The sequence below is a fragment of the Lipophrys pholis genome (genome assembly GCF_963383615.2).
Source record: "Lipophrys pholis genome assembly, chromosome: 12".
Classification (NCBI taxonomy): Eukaryota; Metazoa; Chordata; class Actinopteri; order Blenniiformes; family Blenniidae; genus Lipophrys; species Lipophrys pholis.
The window spans coordinates 16,552,200-16,563,284 of record NC_137641.1 but is presented as its reverse complement, the minus strand read 5'-3'; the positions used below and the strand labels follow the sequence as shown (position 1 = coordinate 16,563,284).

Sequence of the window (11,085 nt, the reverse complement as noted above, 5' to 3'; positions counted from 1 at the left end):
GGTTTTTTTCTTCCCCATTTTTAGGGGGTTTCGGCTATTTCCCCCCCATTTTTTTCCCCATTATAGTACCTTTTTTTAAAGCCATTTTTTACCCAACAGTTAAAAGTCCCTGAAAAATGGACTGTGTGCATAAATCAAATGAAAACAAGACGAAAACTTTACTTATAGGTATAATTTCCTGAAAAAGATTGAGGGATCCTCTGCAGGAGGGCCAAAGAGACACGTGTGTTTCCGGGGCAGCAGGTTGAATATGAATATGAAAGTTGAAAGTTTATTTGCAGGTTGCCAGGTGAAGCCTTGACTCATCTGTGGCGGGATGAGCGAGGAGGAGCTCTGGGTGTGGTGCTGAAGGGACAGCGCCCCTCATTGTTGCACTGGGTGTGACTTTATTGGGAACTGTCCGCGGTGCTGATCTCCAGCCCCCCCATGAGCTCAAGCACAGCTCCGTCATTTCCCACAGGTAGTCCCCCCCCCCCAAAAAAACCTAAAACATCCCCCTCCTCCCCCTCCACCGACACCTTATTGGATCTTTATTTCCCACCACATGCTGACTAATAACGACCAGCTAATTTGAGTCATGAGTAAGCAGTTTGAAGTAGCTGATGTGTAACCTGGGGGGTGGAGGGGTCCTCTTTTCTTTTCTTCATATCAGCGGCTGGAGGTGCGCTCCTCTCTCCACAGTGGGAGTGTTTTCATGCAGCATTAAGCCTCACACACATTTTTTTTTTGTCACAGTGCGACCACCTGCGCGTGGAAACTGGCAAAAAGGCGGCGGCTTGTCCAGAGAGGAAAAAAAACCCCCACAAAAAACAGAAGGGATCAACGCAAGAAGCTGAGGAGCGCGTGCAGACAGCCACTCCGCTCGGTGGAAACATAAAGAGGAATTATAATAATTAGAAGAAAAGAAAAAGAAAAGAGAAAAGGCATGTCGACCGCCGGGGATATACCAGGCTTTTTCAACAGTATGGGCTCCGACAGCCCCGCCAGGCCCAGGCAGAAATTCTGTGGCATGTTCTGCCCGGTGGAAGGATCCTTCGACAGCAAGACGCTGGACTTTGACGCGCTGTCCGCGTGCAGAGGAAGGAGCGACAGCCGAGTCATTGACCGGCAGACGGACATCACCCAGCCCAGGAAGGTGGAGATCACTGTCAGCACCGGCAAAGAGGCGCTTCAGAATCTGGATGACAAACGGGTACATTTTTGTTGTTGTTGCACATTTGTCTTTGTTTTTTGCGCCTTTCCCTCTTTCAGTGTTTTCTTGCTGTCATTTCTAACCTCGGTGCACACTCTGCACTAAAGCTTCGCCCAGGTGCGCACGAATGTGTCCGTCTGCTCCCACGATCAGTTAATTTAAGCTCATACAGTCAGTGTATTACCTTTTAGACAACTTGGCCTGACTACATTTCCCATAAAGCATTGTGATGCAACAGAGGGTCCACCACCGCGCAGAGCTGCCAGAGGGAGTGGCTCTGCCCTGCTGCTCAGAGCTGTTTGATTTCGCCTTATTCTGCTGCACTGTGCAGCTCACTGGTGACTAAACACACGCCAACTCAGTGTTTCCCCTTCTCTGAGTGAGGAAACACACGCACGTTCTCGATAAGCATCAAATAAACACGTTTCTCTCATGATCTTGCACCAATGCAGCACCGCTGCCCTTCAGTTTCTTCAAACCAATGCAGAAAGTGAGGGCGTGGAGGTGATGGAGAAGTAAGATCCAAGTGGTCAAACAGTTTTTTGGAACTAACCATATCAGTGTTTCCTTCACTTAATATCTAAGCACTCGGGAGGCTGTTAAAAGCTTTGGGTGGTGGTGTTCAGCTCGGCATCATGTTACATATTGATTTCCAAGCGTTAGTCACTCAACCCACCCTTTACTCAAATTCGTATAGTCTGTATGTTTAAGTCAAGTATTGTGGTACAAGACATCACTCTGAATACCAGTCAAAAGCACTGGAGTGCAGGTCTGCTCATGCAACAGCACTTCAGGTACTTCAACCCCACTCCTCTGGTTTCCAAGCTTAGTGGGTGAAAGTTCACTTATCTTTATGAAAGTAAGGCTAGTCTCAATTTTAAGGGAATAAACAACAGATTTCAAACCGTGTTGTGCTGCGACTGGGGCTGCACATTAGTGTAGTGGTCAGGTCTTTATTTCAGGTCTTCCGATTTTCTCTCGCTGCCTGAAAACGTGTTTTATTTGAATTATTGACTCTAAATTGGGAGTCTGTGTTTGTCAGCAGTGATTGCAATCAGCTCCTTATGCAAGTTGGATGAAGCTGTATCGAAGATGTTGCTGCGACTGCAAACTACAATTTGTCCCTTCCAGTTTTGGAATACAGCTTTAGGCCACATGATACTGGAGCGAGTTAACCTCTGCCTTTGGCCCAACAAGAGAATGAGAAACAACAGGACGCGTTAACAGACCAACATCCAATCCAACTTATAAAGCACATTTAAAAACAACACAGTGGACCAAATCTAAGATATAATATATAATCATAAAATGTTGTAACAACCAACAATGTGATAAAGGCCAATACTGTAATAAGATTTTTGATCCAATAACGTAATAACATTTAGCCAATAATGTGTTATGTTAATATAATAATTTCCAAATATTATAACTTCAGTCAATATTGTTAAAACAAAAAAAAAATGCATGACTTGAAAATAATAAATTTGCAGGTTTTTGTGCAGTTTGTTAATCAATATTGTTGACGGGAAAGTCGTCATATTCATTCACCGAGGAAATATTCTGCAACACACTCAGTCACAGTTGTAAAACATATTCCACTATTCTCTTAATTTATTGGCTTTATTTGCATTCAGAATGGGCAAAATCGTGATGTAACTGCTGCTACAAGTGCAGCACACTTGTCTCACTTGGAGAATGTTATGTCCAGGTTCTCTTCTTGCAGAGTCTGCACTTTCTCCCTGTAATCTGGTTTCTTCTCACAATCCAGAAAAAATTCATTCATACGATGCGATTTGGTACAGACTGCAAATGTGGTCTTCACTCTTCAGCACCATGTGACTCTGAACTGGATAAAGCAGTAATCACATGTAGATTATTTCTTCTCCAGGAATGCGAAATGAGGGGCCACATAGTGGTTAGTACTCTCGCCTCACAGTGAGAACTTCCAATTTCTCAGCCAGGTCCCTTGAGCGTGGGTTTCCTCCGGGTACTCTGGTTTCCTCCCACAGTCCAAAAACTTGCATGTGAGGTTATTTTGACGTGAATGTGAGTGTGTGTGGTTGTTAGTCGCTCTACGTTTGTCCTGTGATGGACCGGTGACCTGCCCAGGGTTTAACCTGCCGTACTGTGCTGCACTTTGCTGCTGTATTTTACTTTAAACTGTCTTGATGCTGCTGACTAAGGGAGTGTTTGCACTCATTACCGCTAATGCCCCTGCCTATCTTATATTTTGTGTGGTATACAATGTTTTACTATGTTTATAAGTGTGTTTTTACTGAGTTTACTGAATTTTTTTTACTATTTTTAAATTGCCCTTCAAGGGACAGATACTACTAAAGTGGAAGGTTCCCTCGCTGTAATAAACTGTTTTCAGCGCCCTTTGACCCGGCACAGAAGATGGAAGGATGGATGAATGTGAAATACACATTATGTGTGTTTCCTCGTCCCAGCAACTTTCTCACAGTGTTTCTAGAGAAACTACCACAAAGGAAGAGCTATATGTGTGTGAGCAGGGGAATAATGTCCCTGTGAGCTTGTGCTGCTCAGATTAAAAACTCTTCTTTGAGTGGAGTTGTGAGGTTAAGATGGCGCTGCTGGCTCTTCCTCCTGTCTGTCGAGCGGCTGGATGGTTGCAGGGCTGCGCTCCTCTAATCCAGGGAGAGCGATTGATGGCATTAGTGGCTCTCTCCTGTCAATGGGAGCAGGGCGAGGCTCTGCGCATGCTCCGTGCAGTTCTTTCTTTTTTTTTTTTTTTTCTTTTTTTTTTTTTTTTTTATGGGAACGCGCCTCCTGAAGCGGACCCTCCTCTTCCTCCTCCTCGTCTGACTCCGTCTGGGAAAGGAAGGGAAGGTTTGGCGCATCGGCGGAGACCGGGAGGTTGCCACAACAGGACGCGATCCGGAGTTGAGAAGCAAGTTTTTGTTTGCAGTTTCGCGGCCTCCCGAGAGGATCAGCTGTGCTCATCATCATCATCGTCATCTTCCTCACTGCCAGCGCTCACGTCCCCCCCCCCCCTCCCCCCCCCTCCCTCCCTCTCCAAGTCAGTGGCGTTATTTCATTAAGAGCGGACCGGTGAAGATGTCTGGCTACCAGGGAAAGAAGAACATCCCCCGCATCACAGTGAGTGAGCAGTGTGTGTTCTGTCTGAGTGTGTTGGGAGTGTTGGGAGTGGATCCCGGGCCGGGGTCCGGTGTCTGGATCCCTGGATCCCCGGGGCCTGGTGCTACCGGTGCGGGTGTGGGCTGCAGGATGTCACCGGGGCGGCATGGCTCACTGCGCCTCCACCAAACCTCTCAAATCCAGCTCATTTCTTCATGCAAACTCCTACTACTGAGAAAATCACACCCGCTTGGGAGTAAAGGTAAAAGGCATATCGACAAAAAAAAAAAACAGTTAGTGAGGCGAGGCGAGGCTCATAATTTATTATTACCATTAGATTTTGCAGCATCTTTGCGGCAAGTGCTCCATGCAGTCCGGATCAGTTCGGGCATGTGTGTCTGGGTCGTTTGCATGTTGTGCACCCTGTGTGCGCCCCTCTTTGTCTCTGCAGGCGAGACACTGGAGCTTTTCTCTCCGGTGGTCTTTTGTTTGGAGCGGTGCGTCTGGTGCATGGCCGCCCGGGTGGCAGCGCACAACAACTGCTGGAGCAAATGCCGCTCTGCATCCGCTGGAAACGCACCGCAAGAAAAAAAAAAAAAAGAAAAAAAAAAAAGGAACCCGGCATGCATTCACTCCCCCCCCTCCGCTCCCAGAGGCTCCCCCACTCCCCAACTTTACAAAACGAGCTTTTCATCGGCTCTGTTTGTGCACCGAGGAGTTGGAGACTGTGCCATTGTAGGCCGGAGTGTGTGTGTGTGTGTGTGTTTTCTCCTCCTGGATCGGTGGCGGAGCTGCAGGGAGGATGGTGCTGCTGCCTCAATGGAAAGTAGAGAGAAAGCAGGGTGGGGTGGCTGGGAGGGAGGAGGGAGGAGGGGAGGGATGGAAGGAGGGAGGGAGGGTTCAGTGGCTCCTATTTCCTCCCATGTTTCTCCCTCAGCTGTGTAAGGAGGGGGAGATGCAGGAAGGAGGGCGAGGAGTCTTCATCCAGAAGTCCAGTAATTGGGTTAAAAAGACAAGGAAAAGCTTGCATGAGATGCTCATTATGTGCCAAACAGATGGAGTCACCCCATCTCAATAAACAAATCATCCAATAAGCCTCATATGAGCCATAGTGATCCATGAGGCCTCCTGGGAGGAGGCCCGAGGGGTCAGGTGGTGGCTCAGGAGTCAACACAGTGGGAGGTTCTTCCTGCACGTCCATCCATCCATCCATCCTGCACATGTTTTATTTTCAATATTTTTAATAATATGCATGAAAAGAATCTGATCAAGTTTGATTAACTCTTAATATGATAACTCTACCAGATGAGAAATTCCCATTTCCAAGATGAGAACATTTGCGTGACCCGTCCAGTACACTCAGTACATTTAGAAATAATGATATCAGCCAGTTTAAAGACTTCCACGCAAATAGGTGTCGGCTGTTCCCTTTTACAAGAGGCAATGCAGCAAGTCATTGCAAATCCTTAGTAATAATCGTCTATTTTTTAAGCTGGATCCCCTTCCTGTGGCAAACAGGACTGAAATACTACCATAGTGCACCACCAGGGGGACTGTCTTCTACACTAAGGAAATGACTGCTTTTTTGTTGCTAATAAGCTACATATGCTAATAAAGAAATACCATTCCTCATTTAGATCCAAAAATGCTTGAATGACGATACAGTTTAAGTCTTGAGGGTAAATTTCCCACTTTCCCAGTGAGAACTTTCCAGCTTAACAGCGATCAGGTGTATTCTTTCCACATTTTCCACATTCTAATGAAGGCACCATTTCAAGATCACGAGCTCATATTCTAGTATCAAAGCTCAGCAGAGAATAATCTCTCAAAAACTATGACGGTTTGTGTTTCTGCCTCCTTGGATGTGACACTGGTATCCTCACTAGCGTGTGTGACCTGCCAGCAATGAGAAACACATCAAATATCCAGGACGGATCCGTCAGCATGACCTCCGTCTTTCAAATTTGTACAAGAAATTATATACGAAACCAATTTTTTTAATCCAGCCGGGAGAAACACTTCTCATTATAAGACAAGGCTTTCTCATAGAGAAAGTGCCACCTCAATGCAAAAGTCACATCTCTTCAACAAGTTTGCAAGATCATTCAAAAAGTTGTTTATTAGATTTCTCATTCAAGGTCCGATCAATCATCTCGCCGGGCTGCAGTCTCTTACTCAAGATGAAGCGCCATGTTCATTTTTACAGCACGCTGTAAAATAGCTGGTAAGGAGTCGCCTTTAGAAGAAATCACCTTTGCCGCTGACCTGCTTCTTTTTCTTTGATGCAACGTTCAAGAATAGGCAGTCTATCCATTTAAGGCCTGACTTAATCACTGCAGGGACTACAACGCCCACTAATCCTCTGATCTCTCCACCAACCGGCTGCTGCGTCTCCAGCCAACGACAGAGCATAAACTCATGCTGCCTTTTTTTCTTTTCCCCACCGTGATACCAGGAAATATTTCCTTTCATTGTCAGAAACTCCATCTGATCGCTAATAACAGCACAAAGTAGTGGAATGCGTCTTCGTTTCTTGGTTGGATTTCAGTATGTTGACCACATGGGAAAGCAGATGCACAAACACATATTTTGTATTTTTGTTGGCAGGTTGTGTTTGTTTTAAGAGCTTTTTTGCTTTTATGTACTTGAAGAAATGCAGTCTGCACCAGTTATTCATTCTTTACAATCTCAGGTAACCTATGAAAAAAGGAGAAATCCCTGGATGCTGTACCTGCACATTCAGTGGAACTTGGTGAGATTTGATTCCCATTTTAATGTGGAACTCACAAGGATCTGCAAGAAAGGCTGCAGAACATCTCTGATCTGCCAAAACTCTACAGTGAAGCCAAATGCTAAATGCTAGTGGACACGCCCACTCTCACCAACATACAAAAGCAACGGGAGGGTTCTAGGTGAGATGCCCATCGTAGAAAGTGTTTGACTAACAAGCCTGGAGCCTGTGTGTAATACCAGCTGCCCCACAAAACAGGTCCAGGTCCTCAGGTTGAGAACCGCTGGGTTCGTCAGTTGGTGTATCAATGTAAAGTGTTTGGAGCAGTGATGCGCACGAGTCAAATAAAACCATCATAACAGACTTTGAAGAACATAAGAGGAACATGGGGATGCTCCTGCATTTGACTTCCTTGAAATTGTTTGGCTGACCAGAGACCAGACGCAGGGGGATTGGGAAACACTGGTTTTGAGCAGCAATTTGTGAGCTGCTTGTTTTCACAAGAGGAAGCTGAGTTCAGTCTTGTTTACTCGTTGTGGCTGCAAGGAATTACTAACGATAGTTTAAGTTGTACACATATTAGGTCTTGTATGCACTGTGGAGTGTGTGTGTGTGTGTGTGTGTGTGTGTGTGTGTGTGTGTGTGTGTGTGTGTGTGTGTGTGTGTGTGTGTGTGTGTGTGTGTGTGTGTGTGTGTGTGTGTGTGTGTGTCGGGAGGCCAGATGGACTCAGATCAGCTGCACAGACTTCAGGGACGTACTTATTGCACCTCTCATCAAAAATGAATGAACCTCCTGGAAATGCAGCTTCCCTGCGACACAAGAGAGATTTCTTCAATCAATCTGCCAGAAAAATAATCAACACAATTTAAAACAAGCATTAATACAGTCACATATTATATCTTTGCTTTTTTTAAAGCATTTACAGTGAACCTGAAACACACACTCAAAGACATTATAGTGAAGACATGCACTGACTAGCGAATGCCGGCCTGTCCAGCACTGTAATACCACTTTGGACCACAAGAGGGTGCCGTAGGTGACGCGTGTCTTTATGGCGCAACATCACCACCTGGTGGACAACAGTAAGCAAATGTTCAAACTAAATGTTCGTTCTTGATTAATCAAAAATATTATTACACGTATTTGGTATTTGTGATCTGACGATTCCTATGACTACTACTACTACTACTATATCTTTATGTGCTTCTACTTTAACTACTAGTACTGCCCCTATTATTTCTTCATTAAACGTAGAAAGAATCAGAGGGATGATTTAGTTCATTAAGACCATTTTGACATGACAGTATCAAGTATACCCTCTTTCTGTAATCAGTTATTTGATAAGTTAAGTTCTCGCTCCTGCAGAAGAATCAGGCGGAGTTATTAATACACCCACCAGGAGCAGTTTAGCCTGATGTGCTTTGCAAGGATAGAAAAGCTGATAAAAGAACAGTGAAAATAGGAGCGAGGAGGTTGTTTTAGGAAAGTTAGGAATCCTTTCAAGAACCAGTTTGAGGAGGGTAAAAATGGAGCGGAGCTATTTCCAGGCTGTCCTGGATTAAAGTCTCTGTGACAGCAATCCTCGGAGGATGAGCCATCATCGGCTAGTTTACACACAGTGCTGTAGTCATCCCCGGCGATCGCTCCGTGTGTGTGTGTGAGTGTGTGTGACTGTGTGTATATGTAGACAGTATTAAGGCAGTATTCATGCTGTTATGACCAAGTAGCTCGCAGCGCTGTCTCCACAAACATCAAACACACACACACACACACACACACACACACACACACACACACACACACACACACACACACACACACACACACACACACACACACACACACACACACACACACACACACACACACACACACACACACACACACACACACACACACACACACACACACCCACACAGCATGCTGAGAGTCCAAGTCAGCCGCCTCCAGGCACATAGTGCACAACGTCATCCCGAATTCCCCCATTCATAAAGCCAAAGTGTGTGTGTGCGTGTGTGTTATATATCAGTGGAACACAGAACAGAGGACCATGTCATTGAGTAACAATATCACAGTTCCTCTAGCTGCTCTGTGCCCTCAGCAGACTGAGGGAACGGGTTGACTCATGTTTGCTGATTGTAGAATACATTTTTCTTCTGTCTCATGAAGTAATGATTTGTGAGTGAGATACTGAGATTACCTGCTTGGTGAATTAGCTGCTTTATGGAGACATGATGTTCCGTTTAATAATAATAATTAAAGGTGCTGAACTGAAATAAGAATGGCATAAACTGTATGTTTGTGAAGATTCTCATCCAGCTCACGTTACATTTAACTTGTTTAAAAGGCATTCAAGTCGTAATGTTTGATATTCTTATTAAGAAAATTGGACAAACTTAAGATAGTCATCAAAATGTAAAGAAATGTCATAATGTAAGACGTGTTGTGTGTCACATGGACGATCATTGACGTTAACAGGATGATCAAACAGTGCCAGCCTTGTAATATCATTTTCTACCACAAGATGGTGCAGTGAGTCCCTCACATATCAGTGCAATTGCTTAAATCAGATAATACCAATTAAGTATCAGAAAGATTACGTGGTAGTTTCGCTGACTTGTTTCAGAAAACGTAATAACGTAAACAATAATAATAAAATAGATATGAGAATTCAAGCATTTATTTTTTTTTTGCTTTACTTTGCCATTGTCAACACAAATGAGGTCAAAGATTTTGCCGCATTGAACTTTGTCCTAAGTTCTCCATCAGTTTAAATCAATCTTTAATTTCTAATGGAGAAGGACGGCTTTTTTTTCTCCAGTCGTTGAATTTTTCATAGAAAACGTGTTACAGTAATTCACAGCTGCTCTCAACATCATGACATTTGGGATATTTTGGTTTTTATAAACGTATTATATATTTCCTGGAAATGCACGTTGTTTGTCGATGTAATTGTGTAAATGTATGCGTAAATGAGACAAATTGACACTGTAGAATAGGATAGACTTTACTGTAAATCCACAGTTGTGACGTTCATAACAGGAGAATTGTGCTTTGGATCAACACGAACTATGTTCCAGTACCTGTTTTAACAAATAAAGCCTCTAATTTATTTTTATACTCTGTACATAGTGTATTTTTGCAGACAGGGTGTGACATTATTTCCTGTTTTTCTTCTTATTTCCAAGTAGCAGCTGCTGTGTAGCTGCTGTGTTTTGGTGTGTTTACACTGCAGTTGTCAGGAACATGTATGGCGATTCATTTGGTAGTCAGGTTTTGTGTGTGTGTGTGTGTGTGTGTGTTTTTAGACTAATCCAGGACACACATAAATCATCGAGTCTGAATCTCTGACCTGGCAACATTTCTCCACCTGACTTCACAAATGTTTCCAGGATATTTTCCATTTGGACAACACACACACAACGTTGCCGGGTTACGTTTGTAACACTGGCAGACGTTTTCACTGGTTGGATTTATGAAAGTCGGCCTCTGCAGGCTGACTTCACTGTTCACTGGGTGGCGCTTTCTTCTATACCTGATATGATACGATTTTGATTATCTCCACACTCCTACAATCCATCATGATCTGGCTTCTTTCACACTGCTTCAGCCGTCACGTCATTCCTATTCCAGCTGAACGCACACTTTTTGATATTCCAGTAGGTCACATGGTGCGTAGACGATCACTTGTGTGCATCAATCAGCAGAGAACCCGAGTCTGACTCTGCATTGCTTCTCAGCTCAGTGGGTCTCTTTAGCATCCTTTAACCGTTTGCTTTGGTTTTACGACTTCCAGCTGCTTCACGCTCCCTGTCACTAATATCAGTAACGTTGTTGTTGGCTGCGTCACACTGCAGCAGATAGAAGGAGACCAAACAACCCACTGAACAGTGGCCACCCAGCATCAAGTGCACACAGGCATTAAGTGCTTGTAATTTGACACCAGCTTCAGCAGTTTGCAGACTCTGCACAGATATGTGGGGAAATACTTAAGTGTTCTTTACAATTGAACAGCGAGGATCCTTTTCCCCAATTTCCACATAAATGCAGTTTGAATAAAAA

General features: G+C 44.3%; 1 protein-coding gene across 3 annotated transcripts in view; it reads left to right on the top strand.

The window, feature by feature from the left end:
* Nucleotides 1-516: 516 nt before the first annotated feature.
* The window catches only part of dpysl2b (dihydropyrimidinase like 2b), a 29,331-nt gene continuing 18,762 nt past the window's right edge, over nt 517-11,085 (top strand). The window contains exon 1 of one of the 3 annotated variants that reach the window (XM_080477195.1): nt 517-1,192. In XM_080477195.1, coding sequence (XP_080333321.1) covers nt 926-1,192 — 267 coding nt within the window. In that variant the 5' untranslated portion in view covers nt 517-925. Of the gene's footprint in view, nt 1,193-4,021; nt 4,554-11,085 lie in introns of those variants that run through there. The other 2 variants (XM_080477196.1, XM_080477197.1) reach the window with 2 other exon arrangements.